At 44.6% G+C, this 27,733-nt stretch overlaps 11 protein-coding genes and 3 non-coding genes across 14 annotated transcripts; 9 read left to right on the top strand and 5 right to left on the bottom strand.

Moving 5' to 3' along the window:
* Positions 1-512: 512 nt before the first annotated feature.
* Positions 513-776, top strand: BABINDRAFT_33756 (signal peptidase complex subunit; the record flags this gene model as incomplete). The annotated part of the gene is made up of 1 exon (XM_019131649.1): positions 513-776. The coding sequence occupies one exon, from the start codon at positions 513-515 to the stop codon at positions 774-776; it is 264 nt and encodes an 87-aa protein (XP_018986703.1).
* A 77-nt stretch (positions 777-853) lies between these two features.
* Positions 854-2,635, top strand: XKS1 (xylulokinase; the record flags this gene model as incomplete). Its single annotated transcript, XM_019132578.1, has 1 exon — positions 854-2,635. The coding sequence occupies one exon, from the start codon at positions 854-856 to the stop codon at positions 2,633-2,635; it is 1,782 nt and encodes a 593-aa protein (XP_018986704.1).
* Positions 2,636-3,132: 497 nt separating this feature from the next.
* On the top strand, positions 3,133-4,566 carry BABINDRAFT_160725 (uncharacterized protein). The gene has a single exon (XM_019128409.1). It carries the CDS (start codon positions 3,218-3,220, stop codon positions 4,409-4,411), a length of 1,194 nt encoding a protein of 397 aa, XP_018986705.1. The 5' UTR covers positions 3,133-3,217; the 3' UTR covers positions 4,412-4,566.
* Positions 4,567-4,686: 120 nt separating this feature from the next.
* BABINDRAFT_123834 (uncharacterized protein) lies at positions 4,687-5,947 on the top strand. Its single transcript, XM_019126958.1, has one exon. The coding sequence runs from the start codon at positions 4,939-4,941 to the stop codon at positions 5,650-5,652; it is 714 nt and encodes a 237-aa protein (XP_018986706.1). The 5' UTR covers positions 4,687-4,938; the 3' UTR covers positions 5,653-5,947.
* Positions 5,948-6,025: 78 nt separating this feature from the next.
* Positions 6,026-6,940, bottom strand: ADE1 (phosphoribosylaminoimidazolesuccinocarboxamide synthase; the record flags this gene model as incomplete). Its single annotated transcript, XM_019132579.1, has 1 exon — positions 6,026-6,940. One exon carries the CDS (start codon positions 6,938-6,940, stop codon positions 6,026-6,028), a length of 915 nt encoding a protein of 304 aa, XP_018986707.1.
* Positions 6,941-7,109: 169 nt separating this feature from the next.
* BABINDRAFT_t128 lies at positions 7,110-7,191 on the bottom strand. The gene has a single exon. It is a non-coding gene; the product is annotated as a tRNA-Leu (tRNA).
* Positions 7,192-7,656: 465 nt separating this feature from the next.
* Positions 7,657-9,457, bottom strand: BABINDRAFT_60207 (uncharacterized protein). Its single transcript, XM_019132342.1, has one exon. The coding sequence runs from the start codon at positions 9,399-9,401 to the stop codon at positions 7,707-7,709; it is 1,695 nt and encodes a 564-aa protein (XP_018986708.1). The 5' UTR covers positions 9,402-9,457; the 3' UTR covers positions 7,657-7,706.
* Positions 9,458-11,459: 2,002 nt separating this feature from the next.
* Positions 11,460-22,291, bottom strand: BABINDRAFT_7177 (uncharacterized protein; the record flags this gene model as incomplete). Its single annotated transcript, XM_019132581.1, has 2 exons — positions 11,460-11,553; positions 20,589-22,291. The coding sequence occupies 2 exons, from the start codon at positions 22,289-22,291 to the stop codon at positions 11,460-11,462; spliced, it is 1,797 nt and encodes a 598-aa protein (XP_018986709.1).
* BABINDRAFT_t122 lies at positions 19,273-19,344 on the top strand. Its single transcript has one exon. It is a non-coding gene; the product is annotated as a tRNA-Glu (tRNA).
* Positions 20,062-20,152, top strand: BABINDRAFT_t123. Its single transcript has one exon. It is a non-coding gene; the product is annotated as a tRNA-Arg (tRNA).
* A 377-nt stretch (positions 22,292-22,668) lies between the features above and the next one.
* On the top strand, positions 22,669-24,768 carry BABINDRAFT_160727 (polyamine oxidase). The gene has a single exon (XM_019128410.1). The coding sequence runs from the start codon at positions 22,960-22,962 to the stop codon at positions 24,412-24,414; it is 1,455 nt and encodes a 484-aa protein (XP_018986710.1). The 5' UTR covers positions 22,669-22,959; the 3' UTR covers positions 24,415-24,768.
* Positions 24,769-24,935: 167 nt separating this feature from the next.
* On the bottom strand, positions 24,936-25,628 carry BABINDRAFT_166061 (polyadenylate-binding protein; the record flags this gene model as incomplete). The annotated part of the gene is made up of 1 exon (XM_019130391.1): positions 24,936-25,628. One exon carries the CDS (start codon positions 25,626-25,628, stop codon positions 24,936-24,938), a length of 693 nt encoding a protein of 230 aa, XP_018986711.1.
* Positions 25,629-25,859: 231 nt separating this feature from the next.
* CLC1 (Clc1p) lies at positions 25,860-26,483 on the top strand (the record flags this gene model as incomplete). The annotated part of the gene is made up of 1 exon (XM_019130776.1): positions 25,860-26,483. One exon carries the CDS (start codon positions 25,860-25,862, stop codon positions 26,481-26,483), a length of 624 nt encoding a protein of 207 aa, XP_018986712.1.
* A 357-nt stretch (positions 26,484-26,840) lies between these two features.
* Positions 26,841-27,728, top strand: BABINDRAFT_123933 (uncharacterized protein). The gene has a single exon (XM_019126960.1). It carries the CDS (start codon positions 26,909-26,911, stop codon positions 27,629-27,631), a length of 723 nt encoding a protein of 240 aa, XP_018986713.1. The 5' UTR covers positions 26,841-26,908; the 3' UTR covers positions 27,632-27,728.
* The last annotated feature ends 5 nt before the right edge of the window (positions 27,729-27,733 follow it).

Below are 27,733 nucleotides of genomic sequence, written 5' to 3' on the forward strand. Positions count from 1 at the left end.
CCTTGCTACGTTACGCTTCAAGTCAAAGGTTAGTTGCCCATATTTTGTGCTATATGAATAAAAATAGCTTTTAGCATCTGGGGAAAACTTTTCTGTATCTCCACGAGATAAAGTAACGCTGAAATAAATTTCTGAAAAGTTTCTGAAAGTGATCTCCGTCTCACCTATAGTGACGATCTACATCTGATACTGTTGACTACGGTTCTCCAAGAAATCTTCAAGGATATAAACCTACAACTAATCTTTCTCGTTTCCATTTTACCTTGCTTCTGATACGCTATTTTAAATATTCAAAAAACAGTACGTGCTATACACCTTTCTCATACCGTCCCTCAAGATCCTGCACCCTCTCGGTTCGAAGTTCAGCCGGGTGATTCGACGCGCCGCACCCTACGCACAATTACGTGGCGGAAATTCGGTCTCAACACCACCCGAGCTTAAGAACCCCAACTGCACTTCCCCCCGTCTACCTATATATATATATACATCCATCTCTTTGTACCCCGTTTCCCATGGACGCTCTTCCTGACCTCATCGAATTCCCAATTGACTTTGTTGGCCAAAGAAAAGCTAACCGTTTGACCAACCTACTCCTCTTCAGCGGTGCCGCCCTTTCTGTGCTCGTCGGTTTCGTCTCCCAGAGCTTTATCAATACCATCTACGCGTTTGCCGGGGTCTTTGTGTTGACCCTCGTTGCTATTGTTCCAGCCTGGCCGTATTTTAACAAGAATCCGGTTGTCTGGTTGAAGCCCAAGAAGATTGAAATTCTGTTGTAATCTCTTTTTTCCTTTACAAGAGGCTCTTATATTAATCCAAAAAACCCCACCAAAAACAATTAAAAACTAAACGAAAAATGTCCATAGATCAAGATTTATTCCTCGGGTTCGACTTGTCCACCCAACAATTGAAAATCTCTATCACCGATGCTGCTTTAAAACACGTAAAGACCTACCATGTGGAGTTTGACATGGAATACTCCCAGAAATACGGGGTATCCAAGGGTGTCATCGCCAATGACAAAACTGGAGAGATTGTCTCTCCCGTATTGATGTGGGTGGAAGCCTTGCAATACACTCTCGACACTATGGCTAGAGATAACTTTCCATTCCAAAACGTCAAGGGAGTTAGCGGCTCGTGTCAGCAACACGGCTCGGTGTTCTGGTCCCAGACGGGCCAATCTTCATTGCAGGGCTTATCCAGCGATCGATCCTTGCTTTACCAGCTCGAGGAAGCGTTTGCCTGGAAAATGAGCCCGAATTGGCAGGACCACAGCACCGGAGAAGAGGCCCGGGCCTTTGAAACCTGTATCGGGGGAGAGGCCGGGTTGGCAGCTATCACCGGCTCCAAGGCGCACTACCGCTTCACCGGCTTGCAGATCCGCAAGTTGGCAAGAGCGGAGAACGAGTACTATAGAAACACCTCTAGAATCTCGCTCGTGTCCAGTTTCTTGAGCAGCTTGTTGGTAGGCGACATCACCCGGATTGAGGAGAGTGACGCCTGCGGGATGAACTTGTACGACGTGGTGAAACGCGAGTACAACGCGGAATTACTCAGCTTGGCAGCCGGGGTCCACCCGGAAGCGGATTCCGCGGACGGAGCTACCACCAGCGCCGGGGTTGAAGCCTTGAAGCGTAAACTAGGTGCTGTAGAGCCGGTGGGACACCAATCCGTTGGGAACGTCTCGCTGTACTACGTTGAGAAGTATGGCTTTTCGCCCCAGTGCAAGGTTTTTGCCTTCACCGGCGACAACTTGGCCACTATTCTTGCCTTACCCTTGCAAGGAAACGATTTATTGATCTCCTTGGGAACCTCCACCACCGCGCTCTTGGTCACCGAGTCATACAACCCGTCCCCAGTGTATCACTTGTTCATGCACCCAACGATGGACAGGCACTACATGGGGATGATCTGCTACTGCAACGGGTCTTTGGCCAGAGAGAAGGTGAGAGACGCGGTTAATGGGGATAAATCTGGCTCTTGGGACACGTTCAATGCGGTGCTAGACGCCTCCAGCAACTTTGACAAGAAATTGGGGGTCTACTTCCCCTTGGGTGAAATTGCGCCCAACGCGGCTGCCCAGACTATGAGATATACCCTCGACGGAAAGACGCTTGTCCCGGGAGACTCCACTTGGACTTTTGAAGATGATGTGAGATGTATTGTGGAATCTCAGGCTTTAAGCTGTCGACTCAGATCCGGGCTCATGATGGCGAGCTCCCAGTACAGCGCGAAGGAACAAGAGCGCTTGAACAGCACCTACTTGGCCGCTTTTGGCGACCTTTACACTGACGGAAAGAAGCAGGGTTTGAACTCCTTGACCTCTACTCCCCAACGGTGCTTCTTTGTGGGCGGAGCATCCCAGAACCCCTCTATCGTCAAGAAAATGGCCTCCATCATGGGGGCATCCAAAAACTACCGCGTGGATGTCTCCAACGCCTGTGCGATGGGTGGCGCCTACAAAGCTAGCTGGAGTTATCAGCAGGAAGTGGGCGAGAAGGCAGAGCTGTACATGGAGTATCTCAATGCAAACTACGACGAACGTGAGTTGGAAGAGATATCTGTGGATGCAGTAAGCGAGTCGTATATTGAAGGCTTAGGCATGTTGGCCAAAATCGAAGAGCAATTGAAGCGCTAAGATTCTTGAGTATTTGGTTATAAAGGCGAAGGGTTGGCCATATTATCACAAAGTTTATGTAATGTATTTATGGTAAATATGTGATCTGTTTGATATATATTCTGAGTGTAAAATGTACTTTCATTACAGTGTGTAAGTATAATATACGATATTTATGGCGTATATGTATAATACACGATATTTATGGCGTATATGTATAATACATTATATTATAGAATATATATGTATAACATATTATATTATAGAATATATACGTATAAAAATACACATAGAAGTTTATCTAAAACCTGTTTATGTTAAATAAAACACATGGTATATAGGTAGACATCACACATTTATATAACAGTTTGCCAAAAGATCCTAGAACTCACCCCCGATACGTCTGCACAGCCGTTCAACGGCGGCACGTGACTTTGTTACCCCTCCTGTCAAAATTTTTCGTCCATTCCTGCGGATAAGCGCTCGCGATATTCCCCGCTATATCGGACAGATAGATACTCTAGCACGAGCCCCACCCAAACCTCAACCAAGCTCTGGCCTAGTTTTTCAGTGAATCTGGTCTCAAGAAGCGAATTCTGGTAAATGACCCCGTACCAGCACCAAAAGCCGTTGCGGATCTCGCTTCTCGGGGCAGAACGGGTGGGCAAGACTACGTTCGCACGCGGCGTCAAGTACCATTCTTCCTCCCCCCAGACGACCGAGGCGTACTACCCCACAAAGTCAATCCAGTCGTCACTACTGTTGTTCCAGCCGTCTGATCCGCTTGCACGTGCCATGTTGGATGAGGCGTGCACGCTTGAGTTCCTCGTGACGGAGAGCACAAAGAAGGGCATTCTCCTCAGCCCGCTTGTTACGAAACACTTGCCGACAAAAGCGACTCCACTCGATCAGAGGTTCAAAAGCAAGGGGGACATTTCGTACCATCCGCGGAACGATATCTACGGCTACGAAGACCTCTCAGCGACGCCGTCGTTTGGAGCGACTGGCGCTACCGGCGCTTTCTTGACATATAAACCGCCGTTAATCACTCCTGTGACCGTTGAGTTGATCGATACGCCGGCTTTCAAGCCTCACTCGGTGGTACCATACTTAGAGGTGGCACTAAATCGTGAGTTGGGCAAGGAGGTGTTACGGAAGTTGGCGGATGCCCCCAGACAACCTGTCTCCACCAACCCGCTTCTCGTAGCCTCCGGCGCCTCTGAGATGAACGGGAGCATTGACGGTTACATCTTCATGTATAGCTCGGTGCCGTCACTCAACCCACCGTCGTATGGGGCTATAGACTCGCAGAGGGAGCAGACGTCGCTTGACCTCTTGGATTCGATCAAAAACACCCTCAGTGACGCGTGGGTCGAGTTTGTTGACTACAAAAGACGCTTCAACGAGGGAAAAGAGTCTGATGTATTTTCCTTATCGTATAACTTCCGCCGTGCCGTCATGCAAGATGAGGTCAAGTTGGCGCAGCGACGCGAGCAATTGCGTGCAGTGAACCTGCAGATGAAAATGTACGATATCAACTTTAATGACCCTATGAACTCTACACCGCCGATTCTTATTGTCTGCACTCACAGCCTGAGTGAACTTGCCTCGCCAGAGTTGGTGAAGCAGGGTCAGCGGCTTGCGGCCTCCTGGGGCTGTGGGTTTATTGGTGTGGATACCATGGAAGGTGCGTCCACGAACGCTGGAATCGAGGAGGCTTTGTCTATGATGATCAGAGAGATTTCTGAGAAGCGCAAGTATGCGGCCAAGCATAAAAAATCCGGAAAACTTTGGTAAAGGAAAAGAGAGCTGAGAGAGGAGAGAAGTTTTGGAGACTCTGAAGAGAGGCCAGGAGTCAAGCTTTCTGGTAATTGCTTGGTTTCTTAGTAGGTAATTGTGGGTGGTATAGCTACTAGATGTGTGAATTAATGATTAAACGTAAACGATATGCGTAATTAATCGGTGTATGCAAACGTTGTACTGCTCAATTTAACACAATCCCTCTCCGTTATCGATTTCAGTTTCAAGGTCTCAGTGTTTTTAGAGAAATAAATTAATTTAAACCATTTTAAACCATTTTTAATCCCCCATTTAGAAAATCTCAAGCTAATAACAAATCCATAGGTTTAGGTCGAGATTGTATATTTCATATTCAACCTGCACGTTTCCCGACCTCGCCCACTTGTTCATCCAACCACACGTGATCTTCTTTCAGCTACCACGTGACTCTCATTCCAACCTTATTTTGCAAAAAAAGAACCGGGTGAAAAATCGGAATCTAGGTATTACTCAATCTCAACCAAACAGCACACCAATCACAAAAAATGTTTAGATCCTGTGTCCGTTCGTTCTCGTCCACTGCGCGCTCCACTGATGCCTTCTTTGACAAGGTCATCAGTAACTTGAACAAGCCAGTGAGCGCTGCTCTGGCCGGGACCCAGTCTCAGGCTCAGACCTTCAGACGCCCTGCGGCCGCTGGCCCCAGAGCGGAGCCCTCCGGCAGAAGATTCCAGAACGGGACCGCCAAAGATAACAAGAAGCCATTCAACCGTAACAACAAGAGCGCTAAGGGCAAAAAGCCAGCCGGTCCAAAGGTCTCCAACAAGAGAACCAGAAATATCAACCCGCCAGCGTGCGAGTTCCCAGGTACTCCGTTCGTGCCAGATGTAATGGACCGCGTCCAGCTTTTACAGGCCAGCAGATCTGTCTTTGGCTACAGCCCAGAGTCGCGCCTCTTGAGAGCCCAGCAGGAGATCCAACAGTTCAATACCTCCACCATGTACACCGCTGTTGAGAAGAAGGAGCAAGCCTCCCAGATCGCGGCTGAGGCCGTTGCTAAGTGCGTAGTTGGAGAACTCACCCAGGTAAAGTTCAACCCAAAGGCTTACAAGAGTGCGGACATCGCGTTGAACGCCCAGGCCGCGGCCCTCGCCATTGACGGCAACGTCAACTTCCCAGCCGCTATCAAGGAAAACCTCTTCCAGGTTGTGTCTGGTGCCAGACCCGTCAAAGAGCTTGCCGATGTCACCGCTGCGTAGGGGAATATATCATGTACATAATAATATAAGATTAAAAAGACTAGGGTGTGTGAAGGCACTAGGACCCCATAACGTATAGACATCAGGAGTTGGCAAGTGCTTCGAAATAAGCAGTGTGAGGGAAATGGCACAGTGAGAAACGGAGGAAACATCAAGTTTGGTAGCGTAAGCGGTGTTGATCAGGATACGTGGGAAAAGAGCGATAATCGGCTTGGATCGAGCCAACCTTCAGCCATACAAAGCTATGAAAGCTTCATCTATCCAGGAAATGATTTACAATCACCTTCACTTGCCCCCCCTACTGTTTCGCACTGATATGTGTAACCCTGTCCTACACTCTCCAAATAATATTTAAGCATCTATATCCAAGTATCTAAACCCACTTTTCACCGGTCAAAGACTCGTACGCCTCGACGTACTTTTCCTTAGACTTGGCGGCGATTTCAGAGTCCATCGCTACACCATCCTTGCCCGCTAACCCATTGGAGGTCAACCAGTCGCGCAAGAACTGCTTGTCGTAGGAGTCTTGGGACTGGCCGACGGCGTAGGTCTTTGCGTTCCAGAATCTGGAGGAATCGGGTGTCAAAACCTCGTCCACCAAGACCAAGTTATCCCCTTCGTCCAACCCAAACTCAAACTTGGTGTCGGCAATGATAATGCCCCGGGTGAGGGCGTAGTCGTGTGCGCGGGTGTACAACTCAATGGCAATCTTAGCGATCTTGTCCGCCAATTCCTTCCCGACAATCTCCGCTGCCTGGTCCGGGTGAATGTTTTCGTCATGCTCACCCTGGTCGGCCTTTGTAGAAGGGGTGAAGATTGGCTTTGCGAACTTTTCGCTCTCTTGCAAGCCCTGGGGCACGGTCAACCCATGGACGGTGCCCTCTTTCTTGTACTCCTTCCATGCGGAGCCGGTAATGTAGCCTCTAACAATAACCTCCAACGGCACTAATCTCAACTTCTTCACAAGCAACGCACGGTCTTCCAACTGAGTCTTGTACTGGGGTTCAGACAATTCCTTAGGCAACTGTTCGAAGATGGCGTCGGTCTTGGCCAAAAGGTGGTTTGGGATGGTTGGCTTCAAGAAGTCAAACCAGAACTCGGAGAGCTTGGTCAAGATCTTCCCCTTTGACGGTATCCCGTTCGTCATGATCACATCGTACGCGGAGATTCTATCGGTAGCAACAAACAACAAGGAGTCGGAGGTTGACTGGTAGATGTCTCTCACCTTGCCCTTAGCGACAAGCGGCAAGATGTTGTTTAAATTGGTTGAGGTCAAGGAGTCAGACATAGTGTGGGATAGGATGGAGTATGGAACAGAGGATAAGGAAGTTAGATCTGTAGGTCTGTCGGTATTTATATGATCCCTTATCGATTATCCTAATTTAGACAGTTTGACTCTGTCTGGGCAAAATGCAGGAGGGAAAAATTACTCAGGGAGAAAACGTGACGAAAAATAATGACCGCTAAGCGGTTCGAACGCTTGCCTCTTACGAGATCTGATCTTGAGTCAGACGCCTTAGACCACTCGGCCAAACGGCCATTATCTGACGATAGAGGATATGTCTATACTACACTGATGCAGGTACCTAAGAAGCCATGTTTTTGTCTGAGTTCAGTGCAGAACCAGGAGAGACGTTCGAGTTCTGGTGAGTGCTGACAGCAAAGAAAAGACACTCAGAGCTTGTGGAGGTTTTAACCCATTGTATATGTAGGGCAAACTTTCCGTTTTTTTAAGGGCTAAACATAACCACAGCTGATTCCTAGGTGGTCCACACCTAAACTTTCCTTGGGGTCCTGAGACACCTGAGCGAATGAACATGTGAGAAAGTTACCACAAACGAAGGGGAAACAGCTGCAATTTCATAGAAAAGGAACACAACTTAGTTGAAAAACCTCATTAGCGCGGGCTTAATTTCTAGGGGTCTGAGCTACGTACCTTCACCTAGCCTGAGGTATAGTGTCTCTATTTAAGGTTCTGATTGGGAATTTAAAAATAAACATAAACGATGATATATTATTATATTCTAAGAGTCTAAAAATACACCCATCTCTGCCTAAGCTAAAATGTCTTGGTAGTTGTTGTTGAGGAAGCTCATTTGCGCCAGTCTAAAGTTATCCTTTCCGGTGAAAATGCTCACAGCATTGATATACATCATGTTGTTGGCAAGAGCATTGGTATTTTGGTACTGCGGCCAGTTGGTCAAGGTAAACAACCCACCACTGTTAGGGTTCAAGTTGTTGGCAAACGCAATAAACAAATTACGGTAAACCAAAGACCCAGAACCAGGGACGAAATATTGCCAGATGATGTCATTGGCGTGGAACGTACCGGCAATTGGGAGGCCCTTTAACTGCTGGGAGTTAAAGGTGTATCTATTAACGTCCGGAGTGTGGTTTAACATAAATCTTCTTGGGGCTTGGAAAACCACATCACCAAGGAAAGCTGCAATTCTCTTATTTTGCGGCGTCAACACATTCAAGATACCAGATCCGAAAGGAGAGCCTTGGGTGACATCCTGTGGGTACAATGTCAATAATTGATCCATCTGGGAAGATGAAATTCCGGGGAACACATTACCAATATACGCTCTTACTTCAGCTTCGGTGGTCACGTTCAAGTTGGTGAGAGCAAAAAGAGTCCCCTCATCGTCTTGGTCACCGATGATGTATGGCACTCTCGCGTACTTGCCATCGGCAACCATCTGCATCTGTTGGTAGGGAATAAAACCACCGTCCGGTCTTGGCATGTAGGATAATTGCAAGGATTCATAGGAAAACATGGCAGGAACAGAGTTACTCGCAGCTTGCATCACAGAGAAAGGAACACTTCTCAAGCACGCCAACTTGTCAGAGGCAGCACCGCAGCCAGCAGCGTTGGCGACGGTATCGAAAATCCGTTGTGGGTATGCCGAATCAATGTCCCCAGTTGGAAGAAGAGACCCGGACTGCATGATACCGGCCCTGAACAATGGCTTTCCCTTGTAGGTATTGTCACCACCGTTACCAATAATCTGGTGGCCCACGGAAATGGACCCAGCCGATTCACCAAAGATAGTAACCTTGTCTGGGTCACCACCAAACGAAGCAATATTGTCAGCCACCCACTGTAAGGCAAGTCTCTGGTCCAATAACCCAACATTACCACTGCCTTCGGCCTTGATCTCCTTTCCTCCCAAGAACCCAAAGGCAGCAAGTCTGTAGTTGACAGAGACATAGATAAAGTCCTGACCCTGGAGAGCCCCCTGCGCCATAAACTGTTGCGGCAAGTATGTGCTGGAGCCACCAATTTCGAAACCACCACCAAAGATCCAGAACATCACTGGTAACTTGGCGGTAGATGAGAGACCCCTCTTTCTGTAAACATTGAGGGTTAAACAATCCTCAGACAGAGGAAGAACTGCGTTGAACAAAGGAGATTGCATCACCAAGTTCGCAGCAGCCTCCGGCAAAGTATCGGTGAAGGACGCCACTGGGTTCATTTGAGGGCAAGATGGACCAAAGGCTGTGGCCTTGAAGCCGTTCAAACTTGCGCTGTAGGGCTGGGGTGGCTTGAACCTCAAGTCTCCAACCGGTGGAGCCGCAAAGGGAATACCCAAGTAGGACTCAAGGTTGCTGAGAAGTTCATAGTTACCGGTGATGGTGTCTTTGTTGGACAACTGGACCTGAGGACCGAAAAGCAGGCAGTCGACAGGTGATGCCAACGCTAAAAATTGAAGGGCTAATCCCAAGCTGACCAAAGCTGATTTCATTTCGGGAAAGTGTAGTGTAATGGCTCATAAACCAGATAATCAAGAGGTGCAAGAAGGGACCCTTTTATATGCATTCCAGGCAATTGAGGGTTGAAGTAGGACCCTATATGCCGTATTCTAATTAATGGATTACCCGGTATATCATGTTTATGAGCGATTATCGATATTGGTACTGTACATATGTGTTAATGCAGATGCTAAGCCTGCAAAATTAGCGCGACCAAGAGATGCTGTGGCATTCAAGAGCATGTGAAAAATATAAAGGATGAAATCCTGAGTTTCCCTGGAAATCCAAGCCGAGGTGTTATCGTAATGCCCCATTGAGCGAGTCGAAGGGTTTCTGAATCTACAGGGTGAACCTAATCTGGGAGCGATGTGCTACAATAGTTTTAGGCTATGCATATGAGATCGGCGGTGCATAGATGTTAGGATGCGCCAACTTCAAAGCAGATCAAGCCTTCAAGAGGTTTGCCTCGACTATTCATGTGCAAGAAAAATTTGCCAATCAGATACGAAAGGGTTTTATAAAGTGTCCAAGTAAAAGCTGAAACGAGACTCGAACATCAAATGGTTACCTTCAGGGTCTCTGCAGATGAACCCTATTAACCGTTAAAACGGGCTACAAGGGGTAAAATAGTAGGAACTAGTGAGCCGTGCGAAATCCTAAAATCAAGTGTCGGGCGAGTCACCAAATACACCACTATCTGGGATTTACGAACTCCGTATCATGGTGAATGATGCGGAAGTGGGGTGGCCCGGCGTAACTCCACTATTTCCCTCGTATCTGGTCACTACTTGACGCACGAATAAAACTAGCACAAGCGTAGGCATATCCTGTAAGTGAAATTTACACGTTCCCTTCCTGTGGCTAAAACGAGCCGTGCCAAGAATTATTTACTTGTACCAGTCGAAATACTTTCACCCTGGTGCAACGGGTCAGAATATTAGCTCTCTGCTCGTCTACAATGGCAGTACAACTTCTTGAGGTTTAGGAACAGAAATCAACTTTGACCGTGCTACGTGACTGTTCGGAAACTATACGAATGGAGAAACATGTAGGGTCCATGGTTTGAGATTGAGGAGGCACGAAGGAGGCTTAAATTCCGGTGCTTAGAGAATAGGAAAACAAGCTTCAAGCTTCTGTTCGTGCAGCTAGGCGAGCCCAGCCATGGAGGGATAAAAGGTTTCGCGCAACCGTTCGACGGGGTGAGGTAAAGATATGCCGTATGCCGATTTCCTAGGAGCTCAAGGATAATAGTACTGGAAAGCACGTGTCTGGGTTTAGGGGGTAAGATGTGCAGTCATTTTTCCAGCAAAGACAGGCCTGATAAACCACGGGGCGACGTCTAGTACATAGAAATACTCGCAGAAGTCACCTCCGGAAGACCTGGTGGCGTGACGCCAGATATATCTGGGAATACCAACAATGCGTATAGTAAAATACCTACGCCTGATAAGCAAAATCCCAGGCTTTTTCAGTACCAATCACAGGTAACAGGCTTTAACGTGAGAGACGGTCATGGAAAAGATACTTATCTACCGAACCGATAGCCGCGGTTTTAGCGAAAGAGTACGATATGTACCAGAAAAAAAATAGGCATACCGAAAACTCCGCTATTATAGAATTCTCTAAATTAATGTAGTATAGCCACTACAAAATAGCGGAAAGGCCATGCCATGCAGCAGCTAGTGTATCTAAAATCTAGAAAGCGAAGATCATAAAATAGAAAACATAGGAGGTACAAGATTAGCTCACCGTTTTCCCAGTTAAGTGGGCCGTGGCGAAAATGCCGTGCCCCGGTGCTACAAACATTTTATTGCCCACGGGGATCCTGGGAACGATAGCAATACCGAAGTCGGCTAATATCTGCTACATTAACGCTAACAGTGCATTTAATCAACTTTAATGCATAGATAGACCTTGATATAACCTAAGGCAATTGTCAGCTCCAAGGAAATAATATAATTTTTGACCCAAGTGAAGCTGAGCATGTCTCAGGCTCTGAATTGGTACACTCCGACAGAAACTTACTCTTCACCTTCACCTAAGTTAGTGGATCAAAATTTCTTGACAATAGTGTTGATTTTAGTCAACTTAGGACTCTTGGAAGCTATTATCTGTGTTGAAGACTCAAAGGCCGGAAGCTGGAGGCTGGGGACTTGAGGCTAGTGAGTGATGGTAGATAGATAGCCTTAGGAGCAATACGGAAACATGCCAAATATAAAAATAGCACGCATCATCAAACCTGGCAACCTAGTGGATAACGAACGCAATATATGCAATGTAAGACAAAATAAACGTCTCAACAGAGTAGACTAAAACTAAACTGGATAACTCCAATATAACTTTTTACATAGTACACTAATTCAAAAAAGTACTGCCTAATATTGCTTCAGGCGTTCTCATGTGGATATCAGACATAAAACATTACTACAGAATAATACCAACTGACAAAACTAGCGACAGATAAATAGCTTATCTATCTGATATATTCATCTACCAGAGATATCTCAAAAATTCCAATGGGGAAATTAGCTCTATAACATTGACCAAATAACAGCAGGTTAAGGATAGTATTTACTACGATACTCAGAATATATCAATAGTTGAAAGCTATATACCTACGGTGTTCGCTACTAATAATATCTCTGGAGACGGGTAATGACAGAATTTTACGGAGAAACATGGATATCAACGATTTACAGTCTCTATGAAGCTTCCATTAAATTTTGTAGAAGCAATTGAAAGGGAATTAACGGACTAGAATCGATAAAACAAATAGAGGAGATGAGTAGCGTGGCCTGGGAAATATTCCCGATGAAAGTTTTACGGCGCTTTGAATTCCATATGACATACTATGGTATGTTGTACTACCAAGAGGTACTTAAGTACGGACAGCTGACCTAATCTATCAGTAGATCATTTCTTTAAAGCTAATACAGGTCTCGTTAAATGGTAGAGCAACCTACTATTTATACAATACAATCTATCCTATAGAAAAAATTGGCAAACAGGCATTACTAATACCGATAAATATAGTAGTTTATGGATAAAACAATCTTTGTCGTTACTTAATCTCACGTCCCTGAAAAGCAGGAAACCGCGGCATAATTTCAAAACAGATACTATGCCATAATCGCGGACAGATAGACTGAAAAAGAACGGCCACCAGAATGTAAGTAGATATGGTCTCAACATATCAGATTCAATTGATAATTATCCTTTCCACATCTATGAGAAGTGCGTAAAGGGCCCTCCTTAAAATACTCATATATAGACTACTTCGAGTTGTGTAATTTCCACGGAGAACAAATTTCGCAGACAAATTCTCAATCTGAGCATCCTTGAAAAAGCCGGATGACATAAACCTAGCATAGAACATTAAAAGTCCGAGAACTCAGTGTTTGAAGAAAGCACAAGAAAATTAGCCATATAAAATCACTATGGGTATACACCCATCAAAACGTGAATGAGCTGATAGTAATACAGCTTTACTTGGCCAGGTCTGAGGATATTGCGAAATAGAGCAATCTCTAGTATTGGCCTACTTATAAATACGTAACCAATTAAGTATGGGTTATTTGAATAATCCCAAGAGGTAAAACTCCTAGCGCTTGAAAATGAGACTAAAATACTCGCAGACGATAATATTAGGAGCATAAAAATATACGCCATCATATTAAAATAGAGGTGTACTAGTTTGGGTAGAAATCACAAATGTAGACCATTTACTATGAAAATAATAGCTATACCAGAACAAACTGATACTACTCAGCTGGAAACACTTCATCATTATCCGTATACGCATCGTACATCATTCAATTTGGTAAATCTAAGGCAATATGAGACATGCTAGCCTTCGAGTTACCTCATCATATAGCGTTTCCTAAAATCCTAGAATCCAAACATGCTAATTGTGGTTTGTTCAATAAAACAAGTCATCACAGCATGTATCAATTAATAAGACATTGTTAATCGATTTGTAAGTATCATAGTACGTAATTACAACGTATAGATCTTGATTCTCATTCTGCAACAGAACAGAAAACTAGTTGGCAGTACGGAGTAAGGCCGCGTATTTTATAAATCTCAAACCTAGCGCTGTGGCTGTCATTTCTATGTCGTATACGATATACATGTGACCTAAGATAATTGGGGATTATCACTCAAATATATCTAAAGCTTATAGTAGAGTTCAATTCAGTTGCAGTTTTTTTTCAGCGAGTGTCATCCAACTCAAATCATTTCAACCATTCGACAGCTAATTGGCACTACTGCACGTCACAAAGTTAGTACTGGGATTATCAGAAAACCCTGGAGTGATACAGGAATATTATGGTTCAAAGAGTGGCAACTCTTATCAGAGATGAGATTTTCTCAGTAAGGAATAGTTAAAAGGTGATATCTTTGGGAGTGCCAGTTGAATATCAAACACACAATAGTGACCTTAGAATACTCTGTAACGAACTGCAGCTTCAAGAATTATAATTGCTCTCTTATATAATGTCCGTTTTTTGTAATACCCTGAACCATGAATATAAATATTGATTGTAACATATTTTTGACATGAAAGCTTGTATGGAATCCACCTATCCGCGATCCTAGAGGTCCCAAAAATATTTCAAACCCCACTTGAATAGCTGTATTTAGAATACATATCCATATTGCACTTAGAATAGAGGAATGCCGAATATGTGATTAGAAATATAACTGATAAAACCCATGTAGCTCCTACTATATAATATTGCCATTACACTCTGTAACGGTAACCGCTATCCGTTGCGAGTTCCTAACGCCTCCATTAGCTCCAATAAAGCTATAGCTTAATAGATATCTGTGCCTAACCTCTGAATCCATACAAAGAAAACTACGGTGAAAGTTCTGATTTACAAAATATTACGGAGGGGCCGATAATGTGGTTGCTATGCATTGTAACACCTCATGCTCAATAAACACCCGGAATGATCGGCATGATATACATAAAGAAGACAATATTCAGACATACATCCCACTAGGGAAATATACTGAAGGGATACTTTCCATAATTTAACCCTTATATATGCATGTGCGATCAAGGAAACTATTTCTTTCAAATGGTACATGGCATATTGTCATAGCCAGTTAGTTCTATCTCTAGGGACTCAACCAAATGCTAATCTTAATTATCAAACTTACTGTTGGTGCAGATGCTACATCAATAGTGATCCATAAAATTAATTGAACATTACTTCTTAATTTTAAGTAACCTCTGTCCCAGGTTGAATGATCCTTTAGTCGCTATATTTTGTTATAAGGAAAGCTCTCATGTATTATCATACTATTATGTCAACCATAACAATCAAATAGTATTCATCTAAAATACTCGGCCTACCTCCTGTACATATTTATCTGTTACGAGCTTGATGAATACTTGCAGGCTCAGTTGGGTCACTCACTCCGTTTGACAAGCCTACAATATACTCAATTTAAAGGTATGGAGTTCTACGTAAGTCGGCCCATCTCTTGAATATACGACAGACATCGAGCTTATGTGTCGTAACATCTATACACAACGTGTGGTTACATAGCAGTATGATAAATGAACGAGGAACAAAGCACTTTGCTAATCCTATGTAGATAGTCACCATAGGCTCATATAAGGTCTCGGGTCCTGTCACCTACTTTATCAATAATATACGCTAATCCCCAACATATTCATCCTAGAGGTTCTTCTATTATCCGTATTAGATTCCTAGGATAAGTTTTCGGCAAGCACTAGCGCGTCACATCAGCAAATATGCAACAAAATGGATCACTTTGGAAAATAGCCATACCGAATAATGACCCACGTTAAGCTTTTATCCTTAGCTTACTCAATCAGTAAAGCGGGTAAATTCTCTAACTCCCGTATTTCCTAAGTAGTCCAATAAACGACACTATAATACTATAATAGGTATATCCATAGGTAGTATGCGATATTCTCCAAATCAAAATTGTTCCTCGTACCTTCTTTACTAGTATACGAAACGCAATTCATACTTGATCAAAGATTCGTACATATTTAGTTCGAATTCTGCTACCCCTATTTTCACCGGAGTCCCAGACTCCCTCGTGTCTCATCTTTTAGTTAACTAGAAGACTGATGTACTGCGGACTATCACACAGGTTGTGAATATCGGACACCACTTACAATGCGATTATATGTATCAATAGGGTCAGTTATCTATGTCAGATCACTACATCAAATATCATTTCTGTGAAACTCTCGTGCTATAAGATACTTGATTATCTCCATATCTAACATTGAACTAAAAACTCCGATATCTGTATGGTTTCATCTTATTGATTGATACATCGCATAAACACCCAATGTGTTTTTGAAAGATATCGAATGGGTGTGATGGTAACTCTTGGAGCCCGCTTTTATTCTCTACTCTAATGGTAAGCTTCCCAAGTAATACTTTTTATGACTTTTACCGTAGTAAATACTGTCTCCGCCCTATCTATCCATACGAAGCGCTCTGCGACCACCCACATGATATTTATTGGGAATTATATTCGATAGTAATCCTTTAAAATTAAATAATGTATATCATACCTCCAAGAGCCTTTAATTAATCTAATTGATTTATGGAATATTGTCCAACAGCTAAGTCCTTTCCATAATATTTAACATTTTCTTATTGTGAAGGCTAGGTATCGGAACTGTCCCCTTTGAACTTCCTAAGTATGCTAATTTATTGTGTTTGGTATTTCGTTTTCAATCACAGAACTCCATTATGGTGTTTTAAATATGACACATAGCGGGTGGTTATTCAGTTGACGATTAGTAAGTAACACTCGCTCTATGCGGATGAATGTATCGGTTATAATGTAAGGATTGCACCTTCCAAGATCAAAATTAAGCTGTTGTCAGCGAGAATTTACAAGATAGAACCAGAAGCATATTTCAACTGTACCATTGGTTAGATAACCGACCCTGGATATTTTGCCTATTTTTCTAAGGAAATCACTTTTCTTGTTTGTCTGCTTAACATTAAATAGTAGGATTGTACAAAATTTGGCCCTTGTGTCCACACCTACGGCCTGTCAATGATAAGTAACCTACATACAATAGCTTCTATTTGTTATCGGTCTACCTTTTCTCGTTCATGTACGTATCGCCTAGGACGTTAATAATGTGCAACCAGATGTTTAAGTCCATTTGAAGTCGTATCATGAATATTTATATGCAGTTAATTCACTTAATAGCTCTGATCGGCCTTTGAAGTGGTTTTGTTAAACCAGAATTATGCTCATCTGCCTCTACTCTTCTTTCTTTCTCAAATTTTTCTGTCAACCTATGTATTTGAGATTGAGCTGTAAGTAATCATTACTTTCCTTGGTCTCTTCCTTGAGGATACTCCTTCGCATATGTGAGCGTTTTTTGTCTCAATAAACTGAGATATTCTGCAGGTTTCTCATCTGATATCCCTGGATATAATACTGTCAAATAGAATTAACATGGGCTTCTTAACGTAGTTCGAGTTGTATTTTTTTCCCTTGACGCGACTACCTCTGTAGGTTGGGTACAGTCAGAACAGATATCTCTACAAACACGAGAAACTCATGTATAATTGCTTATCTTTTTCTTCGAATGGAATTTTAAATTAATGACCATTGTAATGACTCACTGTACTGACTTGACTGAGTAGACTGAGAATCTTTAACAGATCTTGGTGTCAGTGTGTAATCCCTTGGCGGAGTCCTTCTTTCCAACTCTCTGTAATACTGTTCATATTTAGAAATACGAAATCCACTGCTAGCTCTATTCTTATAGGTTGATCTCGATCCAAATCACTAATTGCAGTTTTAGATTCTAATATCTAGTACAATCTTGGTGTGTCGGTGCAAAGGTTTTGTACCTGTTTGTAATCTATTACTGTCCGAAGGTACTTATGAAGCTTCGTTTTTGGATATCATCCTGTTCTCACTTGTATGGGATATGTTTCGATATTCTGGTACCGACTTACCTGCCTATACTGCTTAGGCTTCTGCGCATATTTTATGTACACGATTCCTTGAATGACTAGTGCATGTTCTCGCCTTACGATTCCCGTATATTACACATGCGTTATCACAGAGTCGGGGTATATCTAGTTATGTATAACGCCATGCATTTTTTTAATCTAGGTGCTAAATTATTTTAGGAGGTGCCGCAAAATTTGTATGTACTGTATTTCTGAACTTTCCTCGATTACTCTCTTCTGGATTCATACACTTTAGACAGCCCCCTGATTCTTCTATTAGTTGTGTAGCCAAGCTTTCTTTACACCTGATATATTCCCTAAAAGCTTAAAACATGCCGACTGCTCTGGAGACCTTATGTACACTTATTCTAACCTTTTGCACAATCGCCTGTGTCGATGATCTCGAAGCCTTGGGTAAAGGTTTCTCTTCGTCTCTGGATAGATGCTTCCTGTATACCATGTGGTATTCTCTTTATTGGCTTTGACCGTTGGGCACGAACGGCAGTATTGAAATTTATCAGTGACTTTTTATCTAAACTTGATAACCACAAAAAAGGCGTCGTAATCCCGAGGTGTTTTGCACCTCGCCTTCCTCAAAACCCAAAACCAAGAGTCGGATTTATAATCAATGCCTCGAAATACCACTCACACAAGCTCTGTTTTAGCTTGGCGTCATAAATATATTCTAATGTATGTATTCTAGCTTACTATCGCCTGTATCAGGCATCCAGTCGTTCTTTTGGGTTCAGCCAATATAAGGGGGTTTTGTTATCCAACGCTCACTTTGAGATTAAAGCTGTGCACGTGTGAGTTTCAATATGAGATTATGTATTTCCGTTCGCAGTCCAAGGTATCCGTGTAATACGATCCCCAACCCTCCCTCGAGATATTTCAGTACACTTGTCTTCGACGCAGGTTTCAATTTATGGATGTCAACAAAGAGTCACTACTATGAATCCAAGCTCAATAATTAGAGGGAGCTACAGGAAAAGCAGCTGTCTATCCAGGGTAGGCGTAATGGCTACAGTATTGGTCCACATGACTGTTAGGATCCAAACCTCATGGCTACTACCAGAGGGAAATATTGGTATTGAGAGGGGAATGTTTTGGGGGTTAAGAAGAGTATTCATTTACCACCAGTCGGAACGTACCATCTTGAAATTCAAACGGTTTGAGAATCAGCGTTTGAGGCATGTCAGCCTATTGGATTTAGTGCCTCTTGTGTTTCAATAGTATCCATGCCATTAAGGTCGACCCCTACTACTCTGACAGGCTGAGAAGTGCCGTCGATACTTGATATCGATTTCGCAGCAAAGATCAGCATTTCGTCCTCATTCGAGAGCTTGAGTCATCTCGCAGTCTACCTTTTAGGCTACATGGCAAGGTGATCTTTCGACTCCGAAGAATGCATACGAACAATTTCACACGAACTCTGATCTTCCATAAACAAAGGAGCGACTTGGGGAGAGGATGTATGGCTGGCATACGTACTCTCTAGTGCATGGTATCTAGGCTACCCTACTAGACGAGAGTTCATCGCTGGTCGGTGATTCTTCATGGCATTACCTTAGTAGACACTTAGATAGGTACCACAGGTATTGGTGTCGTGATATCTGTACTGTATATGCTATTGTGCTGACCCCCTCGATAACTAGACACATTTTATTTGATTCAGATCTGGTTCTATTTCTGCTGCATCAGTGATGAAGAGGGCTATCACACATATTGTCTTAGGGGGCTTGACAGTCAGCTCCTATAGTTCTAACTTGGCTAGCTCTTTAAATTTCTGTCGTCCAAAGAGCCTATCCAATACTTCCTACAAGAAAGACGTAAAATTTTGGTGATTTAAGACTGTGGTTACCGCAACACGTTTCAAGCTTCATCCGAAATAGTGTAATGGCTAGCACAGGGCGCTCTCACCTCCCAAATCCGGGTTCGATTCCCGGTTTCGGAGCTTTCTTTTTAATTTTTTTCTTGTCCCGTGATAACACTAAATTCTTTGTTTAAACCTTTAAGAGGTTTATATTTATCTTGCTCCTCTGTGACGTGCGGTTACCCATTAATTGGTAGAAACAAGATTAACTTTGATATGTATATCACACACAATTTCCTCCAAAACACCCTTGCATCTGCCTAATATTGAATGTTAAACATTATCAACCCTCTATTTCGCTGATCAAACAGGAACTTTTAGCCATTCTCTCAAATCTTTCAATTTAAATGAATCTAAAGCTCGGAGATCTCCACATCCCAAATTTGACCCCGTTGTTTCGCCGTGTACCGTTAACTGAGGATAATATAATGCTATGTAAAATAGTTCCTTACAAGGTGTATGGTGAAGGTCTGATTGGAAGCCAATATAGACATGTATGTATATCTCTATTGATAAGTACATATTTGTATTTACTTAATTATTTTAATTTTTACATATACATTTCTCCGATTAGCCATGATTATATATAAATATATACTAATAAATTCAACAAATTTGAATATCGGGTAAATTCTCTTTCTTTTGCTATGACAAACAAATACCATTGTATACGACAACTCCCACCACTACTTCTATGCTTTAGTATTGATTAAGAGCTGATGGCTGTTTTCTTTCAAACTTGTAAGTTGAACCAAAATGCGATCACAAATGGCGAGGTGCACGTACCCTCAAGCTTCGTTCCTCATGGCCCAATGGTCACGGCGTCTGGCTACGATATGTAACCACTTCTGGAACCAGAAGATTCCAGGTTCGACTCCTGGTGGGGAAGCTTTTCTTTTTAGTTCTGGGTGAAATATTTCGTTGGTTAGTTCGGGCTAATAGAGCTCCGATCTTTGGTCTGCTCGAGGTTTAGCTGTTTTGGTTTTCATGGAGTACTTCAGCAATACCCCACATACTTACCTACTGGATCGGAACATTCGGTTTTGATTTCCGTCACAGATAAACCACCTCTATTCATACCTCTGGAATCTATTTTCCAGGATAGGCTACTCTCCTTTATCCCTCTTCGCTTTTTTTCCAGAAGACTTGAATAAATCATGCGTTTTTGCATCCATATGGCAATCCAGATGCTAAAAACGATACTCTACATCGTCAAAATAGGTTCTCAAGTAGGTATTACTGGTGTAAACAGGCTCAGTCACACAAATCTCAACAAATCATTATATCCCACACATATGCATTCCTTCTTAATTCGGAATCCCAACCCCTCGGTATACTCAAAGCCCGGTATATCTTCCTCTTTAGGGTCGTTACGTGGCGATGTCCCATCAGTTGACACCCAGCCAAAAGGGCCGGGCCCCCACGAAGGAATGAAACAGAACTGATCCCAGCCACAAGTGGTGGAGCATCTATAATCCAATGTCCATTGCAAAAGGTCTAGCAAGGCATTGAGAGAATTGAAATGGTGGATAGCTTCCAGTGCATGATGCTTCAAAGGCGCTTCTTCCACGTAGATATCCTTCAAAATTGACTTTGAAAACTCAAACTGAGCGAAAATCTCTGAAGTGATAAGATTCATTATCTTATTCACCGAAGACGCAATGAGGATATCTGACTCAGACAGCAAAGAGGTGAATCCACGAGAGTAATCGTCGATCATAGCTTGTTTCGCAGCTTCCCACTTTTCTGGAGAGGAATGGTCCCTCCCAGGAGAATACCGCCTGAAAAAGGTGAAGGAGTGTGTAGAAATATTTCTGGCCAAGATGGAAAAGCGTTCTTCCTCTGGATTAGAGCTGTGGAGATAGTTAGTGTAGGTCTGGTTGAAGATCATAAGGATTGGGCCAAACTTTTCAACAACCCTCTCGGTAATCAACTGCCAATCGGTACCCATGATAAATGACCTTCCATCGGCGTCAATTAACTGAGCTTCAAGGTCCAGAATCAACTTATCTCGCAATTCCTCGCTTATGTTATGGATTCTTCTTCTATAAGTGTCTGGAGAGATCCAAGTTTTGTTCAAAGGGGTGACCATTTTGGAGTAATCCACTAGCACCTTCTTCTCGCGGTTATAAACCAGCGATGCGGCTCTTATGTGCTCGTAGCCCGCCATTGCCTCGTATGCGTCCACTATGAGTGATCTTTCCCTGGACAACGCTAGTTCCTTACCTTTGTCCGATGTGATAGAAGCGCCAGGAACCTCTTCTGGGAATCCAATTACCTCAACAGGGTCAGGTAAGGCATTATGCGCGATTAATTTCATGCCACCTCGTTCAACCTGGTCTGAGAAGTCACAGACAATGATTTCGTAGCCAATTTCTAGCCTAATTACGCCATCAAGGCCGAAAGGCTTCCCCCACTCGCAGATCTTTTCTGCCAACATGCGCTCCCCAACTCTTTTTGTAGGGTCAAACTTTGTTTTCGCCAACAAAAACTGCTGATCCATTTCTCCGGTAGTACTCTTAGCAGCAGAAGCACCATCGAGATAAACAAGCTTGGTCCATGGCTTGAGCGTTTGGAAAGTTAGCAATGAGGCGTTTAGTTCTCTAAGGAACAGAGGAGGCGTTCCATTGCCCGTGTTGTTGCTGTTTGGATTTTCCAGAGGAGGTGAAGGCCCACTAGGTCTGTACCTCCGGGGAAATTGGGCAAAGTTGTACGAAAACTCCCAGTCCAACGCCACCCACTCCAACCCCCGTGGGGCCCTTCCGTTCCAGTTTCCGTGATACAAGAAGGTACCTTGAGGTAAAAACGCAGGGAAAAAGCTCACTCCCACAGGGCCCAAGTCGTTACTCTTTTGCTTTAAAACTCCGTGAATTGTATTGAAAACAGCAGAGGCGTTTTGTGCATCAATGTAGGGGAGTGGCTGAGGGGAACCCCGGTCCGTAGCCGGGCGTTTAGGAATGATGCTGATCCCAGGGTGGACAAAGCTAACAACTGTGTGGTGGAGATTCAGAAACTGAAAGAAAAACATCAAAAGATTGAGTAGTACACCGGCGTATAGGGTGGCCCTTAGCGATGTGTTTCTGTCTCTAGGCGCGGGACACTGTCCACGCTTTTCGTGACTCATATCCATGTCTTATACTAATCGTCAGGATATTTAAGAATACTGCTTCCCCGAGGCTTGATGTTTGAGGTATTATGTGTGTTAGAAGCAAGAAGGGATGAGAAATAGCATACTTTGGTTTAGGGAACGGGGTCGTGGTTATGCAGAGTAGACGTAAGTTCGCGGAGGATAACGGTGTTAAGCATCAGATAAAACAGTTACTTTTTCATCCTGTATTATATGTAGGATATAGGATAAGCTAACGATTCTAAACGGTGTGAGTGGTCATTATAGTTTGGTGTGAATGGTCATTACAGCTTTACATGAAAGGGGCGTTATAGTTTAGCCTTGTGTGGCTTGCTCTTACACTCGCTGCCTAGTATTAAGGCCATCTTCAGATCACCGTTTTGCCATGCGATCTCGCGGCTCGAAATTCCTAACGGAGCTTGGCGCGCGGGTGCGGCGGGAAAAGACACGAAGAGGAAGCTTATCTCCCCGCAAGCCATTGACAGGTCTCAAAAGTACATAACCTCGTGTGCATTTCTCTTTTGCATTCATACTCATCATCTTTCTTCTATCTTGTCTCCACTTTATCCATGCAGAGACCTAACCACCACAAAGTCCTCGTCATTGGGGCGGGAATATCTGGTATCAAAGCTGCCGCGGAACTCCACAAACAGGGCATCGATTGCCTTGTGCTAGAGGCGAAGAACGTGCTCGGAGGCAGAATATATACCGATAGGTCCACCGACACGCCATACGACATTGGCGCCTCCTGGTTCCACGACTGTCTCGACAATCCGCTCTTCGAAAAGTACCAGAAAGAGTTGAAGAACCAGGCGGGGTCGGGGTTCTTCTTCGACGATGGCCCTATGGCGGTTATCACCGAGAAGGGCTACATTGACGAAACGTTTGCCAAGCTCAAGCCGGTATCCGAGGAGATTGTGGCGTATATTGCACTCACGTACAGCCAAAACCCGGAGAAGCCTGATGTATCCCTCCACGCGATCATCCAGGAATACCTTGCGGCCTACGGCCACCTCTTGACACCAGTGCAGAGGCAGTACAGTCCACAGTTGGCGCGCTTCTTTGAATTGTGGTTCGGGGCTTCCTGGGACATGCTCAGTGCCAAAGAGTGCTGTGAAATGGCCCACGCGGGCAGAAACGCGTTTGTCACTAATGGCTTCGACACGGTGTTCCAGAACGAGTTGAAAGAGTTTCCCGTAGCCCAGATCAGAAAGAATACGGTTGTTCATGGTATCACCAAGACTGACTTTGGTGTCCGCGTTGCTGCCAGGTCAAACGGCGAAGGTGTTGTTTTTAGTTGCGACTACTTGATTGTGACCATCCCCCAGGCGGTGCTATCGTTGCCTTCGTCGCAGCCTAACTCGGTCAAGTGGACCCCCTCGCTTCCGCACCGAATTGTGTCCACGTTCCAAAAGATGAGCGTGGCCTCCTTGGGCAAAATCGTGCTTGAGTTCGACTCTGTGTTCTGGGACAAGTCTTTGGACCGCTTCTTGTGTCTTTCCAGCCCTGAAACCATCTCCGTGAAGGCCCCACGGTTATCGATGAAGGGTGACCCGCGCACTATCACGGTTGATACCAACCCGAAACCATGGTCTTACCCGATCTTGTTTGTGAACTACCATGCGGTTGCCGGAAAACCGGCTCTCTTGGCGATCATCGCGGCCCCCTTGACCCAGCACGTTGAAACTGCGTCTGCGGAAAAGATTTGGGAAATCATGCAGCCTATGGTGGCTCAATTGTCGAAAGTAGCTGATCCTCCAAAACCAAAACGCATTTTGACTACAAAGTGGACTCAGGATCCGTATGCGCTCGCCACGTACTCTTCTGCTGAGCCGGGAGACTTACCTCAAGACGAGGCCATTTCTCTTTTGAATGAAGGATACGGAAATATCCGTTTTGCAGGGGAGTACACGATTGTGTACGGTAACGGATGTGCCCATGGCGCATGGATGAGTGGGTTGCGTGAGGCCACTTGGGTAATCGAGGATTTGCGAAGAAAATCCAAACGTGAAGGGCGGTTGTAGATCGATAGTTCCTGCTCTCGTTGGAATGTCACTTATGTCTATGATGGAGACGCCCTGCCGCTTTTCTACTTTAATGGACGTATATTTATAGTTGAACATTCTAAACATCCTCAGAGTAGCGAGGCACGGATGATTTCTAGTCGCTTGACAGGCCAACCGAAGCGTCTACAATATTTAAAATCTACACAAGTATCTCTAAACCAGGCTTATCGGTAGTTTTTAGCTACAATTCTAATCCATTTAGTAGACATTCACCCTTATATAGCTACTTTATGAACTAGTTGAACCGTTCTATGGCGAACCTCTAATACACAGAAGTGGACTAACAATACACACTGGCCTTTTACAGTCTCGGGCTCTCTAGTCACAATCTACTTTTTTTTGCTTAATGGATCAGATAAATATTAGGAACATGTAATATACAACCTGCTGCCAATAATGACACCAGAGCCTTAGTTGCCGGGTTAGGGCGAGCTTTACTGACTGGCCCGGCAGCCAAGTATCACCACCTACGGCACCGATTAGTACGGAGCAAAGCTGGCTCCTCTGCCTCTACCTCTGCCTCTAAACGCGCCTCTACCTCTACCCCTGCCTCTCATCGGCCCCCCTCTGCCTCTGCCTCTGCCTCTCGCAGACAAGCCCGGTAAGTTGGTTCTCTTGATGGTCACCTTCAACTGTCTCTCTCTGAACAAAGAGTCATTCAACGCCTCAATTGCTCTCGGCACCAACTCGGCGTCGCTGAATTCAATGTAAGCGAACCCCTTTGGGTGGCCGGTGAACTTGTCAAGCAAGATAGTGACCCTGTTGATGGTCCCCACACCCTTAAAGTGGTTCTGCAACTCCTCCGGGGTGGTTCCGTAGTCTACGTTTCCCACGTGAACCGAGCGGGAATCGATATCTGCCTTCTGCTCTGGGGTGAGGAACGGAGCGCCAGTGGGGGCGAGAGGATGCGCCTGTGGCGGCGCCGCGCCTTGCGACTGCGCCTGGTACTCGCGCAACTTTGCAGCCTCGGACTCCATCTGGGCAATACGGGCCTCGATTTCGTGCGCCTCCGTCTGATTGAACGCCTGGGGCGCCATCGGAGCCGCCGGCGCGTGCTCGTCGTGGTTCAAGTCGATCGTGTAGGCCGTCTGGTGCTGTGGGGCGTCAAAAGACTGTGGTTCCTCAATGACCGGTTCGGTCTGGATCAAGCTTTCGGGGAATTCTTCAGACATTGTGAGTAGTAACAAAGGTGGCGAATCTTCAATATCCCGGGTTACGTGAATAATCTTCAAATCTGAGAATACACAACTTTTTTCGGTTACGAGCCCGCAATATCCGGCGTCCAGTGCCCAGCCCGATAAATGCCACCAAGTCGCCGGTAGTGTTTCAGCCCTAGATCAAGGGTATCAGATAGTCACAGGTTATTGCCAGATATCAATCTATCCTCACATATACAATACGCAATGGCTGACAAATTCCCTGCTTTGGACGATATCGAACAGGATATTCAAGACGGTGACGCCGACTTCCTCAAGAGAGAACAGGAGTTGTTGGGAGACGAATTCAGACAGCCGGAAGACGCGGAAGTGGTCGAGGACGATGAGGTTTCCAAGTTTGAATCCCAGTTCCCATCGGTTGAAAGCGATGAAGAGGCTGCTGAGGAACCTGTCGAGGAGACTGCGACCCAGTTTGAGACTTTGGCGGTCAACGACGACTACTCCGGCGAATCGGACGCCATCAGATCCTGGAAGGAAAGCCGCACGTTGGAGATCTCCAAGCGTGATGAGGTGGCTGCCAAGAAGAAGGAGAGCATCAAAGAAGAGGCCCAGAAGGCCATCGACGACTTCTACGACAACTACAACAACAAGAAGGAGCTGGGGATTGAGGAGACCAGAAAGGCCGAGACGGAGTTCTTGGAAGAGAGGGACAACTTTTTAAGCAAGGACACGACGGTGTGGGATCGCGTGCTCACGTTGGTGAATGAGAATGAGAGCACGGAGGTGGGTGGGAGAGACAAGACCAAGTTTAAGGAGTTGTTGGGGAAGTTGAAGGGGAATGCGAAGGCTCCGGGGGCTGCGGGGTACTAATTGCGCGATATCGCGCGGTGATATCCTAACGATAAATGGAGTGACTTTCCGCGATGGAGCGAGCCGACCTGATGCTATGGAGCGATTATTCTACCGTACAGCGACCGTTATCCTCCGTGCTAAGCCCTCTTGTTTCCTTAGATGACTTGTTGACAAGTGTATTTTTATTAAATTTTATTATCTTATGAGCTAGATGTAGATGTTATCGTATTTGGCCTTTGGGTCTCGAGCTAGTGGCTATCATTTCGACCATAGGTTTCTATTTTCAGTTGCGCTTTCTGCTTGTCTGGGTGATTTGCATGCGTCAAAGTACAAACGCACTCCCAGCTCAATACTACGTCATATATATATATACTTGGTCAATCAAACACTATTTGTTCTTACAACTTTGATAAACCTCAAATCACTTTGCTATTTGCACCAGGATGCTCCTTCTCAGGCTCTTCCTTTCCCTTTTTCTCCTTGGCGTAGTCTATGCTGCAAAGAATGTGGAGATAAAGGACGTTCCCCGAGTCAGGAGCCTGGCCCCAAGAAAATCAGAAACTTACTTTGAAAATGTCCGCAAAACAAGAGGATACGAAAAAGCCTCGTTCAAGAAATTCAGATTGCCCTCCTCGGAGGTGCAACTGGCGCGCGATAAACAGGAATACGTTGACCTGTGCTACAGAGATGCCGTCAAGTACAACATCCAGCAGATCTACGAGGCATCTATTAACCTCGAATCCATCTGTCACTACAATATCGACCATAAGAATAAAGTTTTTGCGTACGATACCTCCAGGGAATTCTCCTTCTACGTCGAGCCCAGAGAGATCTTGGATGCCCGTGACATTGAGTACATCAGAAAGCAAGCAGTACAAACGACGGGTTTGTCCGAACTCTCTAGCGAATGGAAAGACTATAAGGGTGTGTGTGAGTTGACTCCGGGACAGGTTGGCAAGCTAGAGTTCGATGCAACCCTTGTTATTGTATCCGTCGAGTACTCTGTAGATAAAATAGCAGTGTGCGACGACGTGGATAATATTGAAAATGCGGAGATGGGGTACCTCACAGTGGGATTTCCGGTAGGGGATCTGGCACGGTTTCATTGCAAAACCGGCAAGCAATATTGTCCGAGCAAGGAGGTTTATTTGAGATTTAACAAATAAGGAGGGGTATACTTCGTACATATTGAGGACGAAAGAATTATTTACATATATATCTGCGATTTTAAATTTATTGGACATTGAAATATATACAATAAAAAGCCT

Source organism: Babjeviella inositovora (assembly GCF_001661335.1).
Source record: "Babjeviella inositovora NRRL Y-12698 unplaced genomic scaffold BABINscaffold_3, whole genome shotgun sequence".
In the NCBI taxonomy this organism is placed as follows: Eukaryota; Fungi; Ascomycota; class Pichiomycetes; order Serinales; genus Babjeviella; species Babjeviella inositovora.

Bases quoted from the DNA above. Each gene is read 5' to 3' on its own strand.
- BABINDRAFT_60207 (XM_019132342.1), bottom strand. From the start codon at position 9,401: ATGAAATCAGCTTTGGTCAGCTTGGGATTAGCCCTTCAATTTTTAGCG.
- BABINDRAFT_160725 (XM_019128409.1), top strand. From the start codon at position 3,218: ATGACCCCGTACCAGCACCAAAAGCCGTTGCGGATCTCGCTTCTCGGG.
- BABINDRAFT_123933 (XM_019126960.1), top strand. From the start codon at position 26,909: ATGCTCCTTCTCAGGCTCTTCCTTTCCCTTTTTCTCCTTGGCGTAGTC.
- BABINDRAFT_160727 (XM_019128410.1), top strand. From the start codon at position 22,960: ATGCAGAGACCTAACCACCACAAAGTCCTCGTCATTGGGGCGGGAATA.
- BABINDRAFT_123834 (XM_019126958.1), top strand. From the start codon at position 4,939: ATGTTTAGATCCTGTGTCCGTTCGTTCTCGTCCACTGCGCGCTCCACT.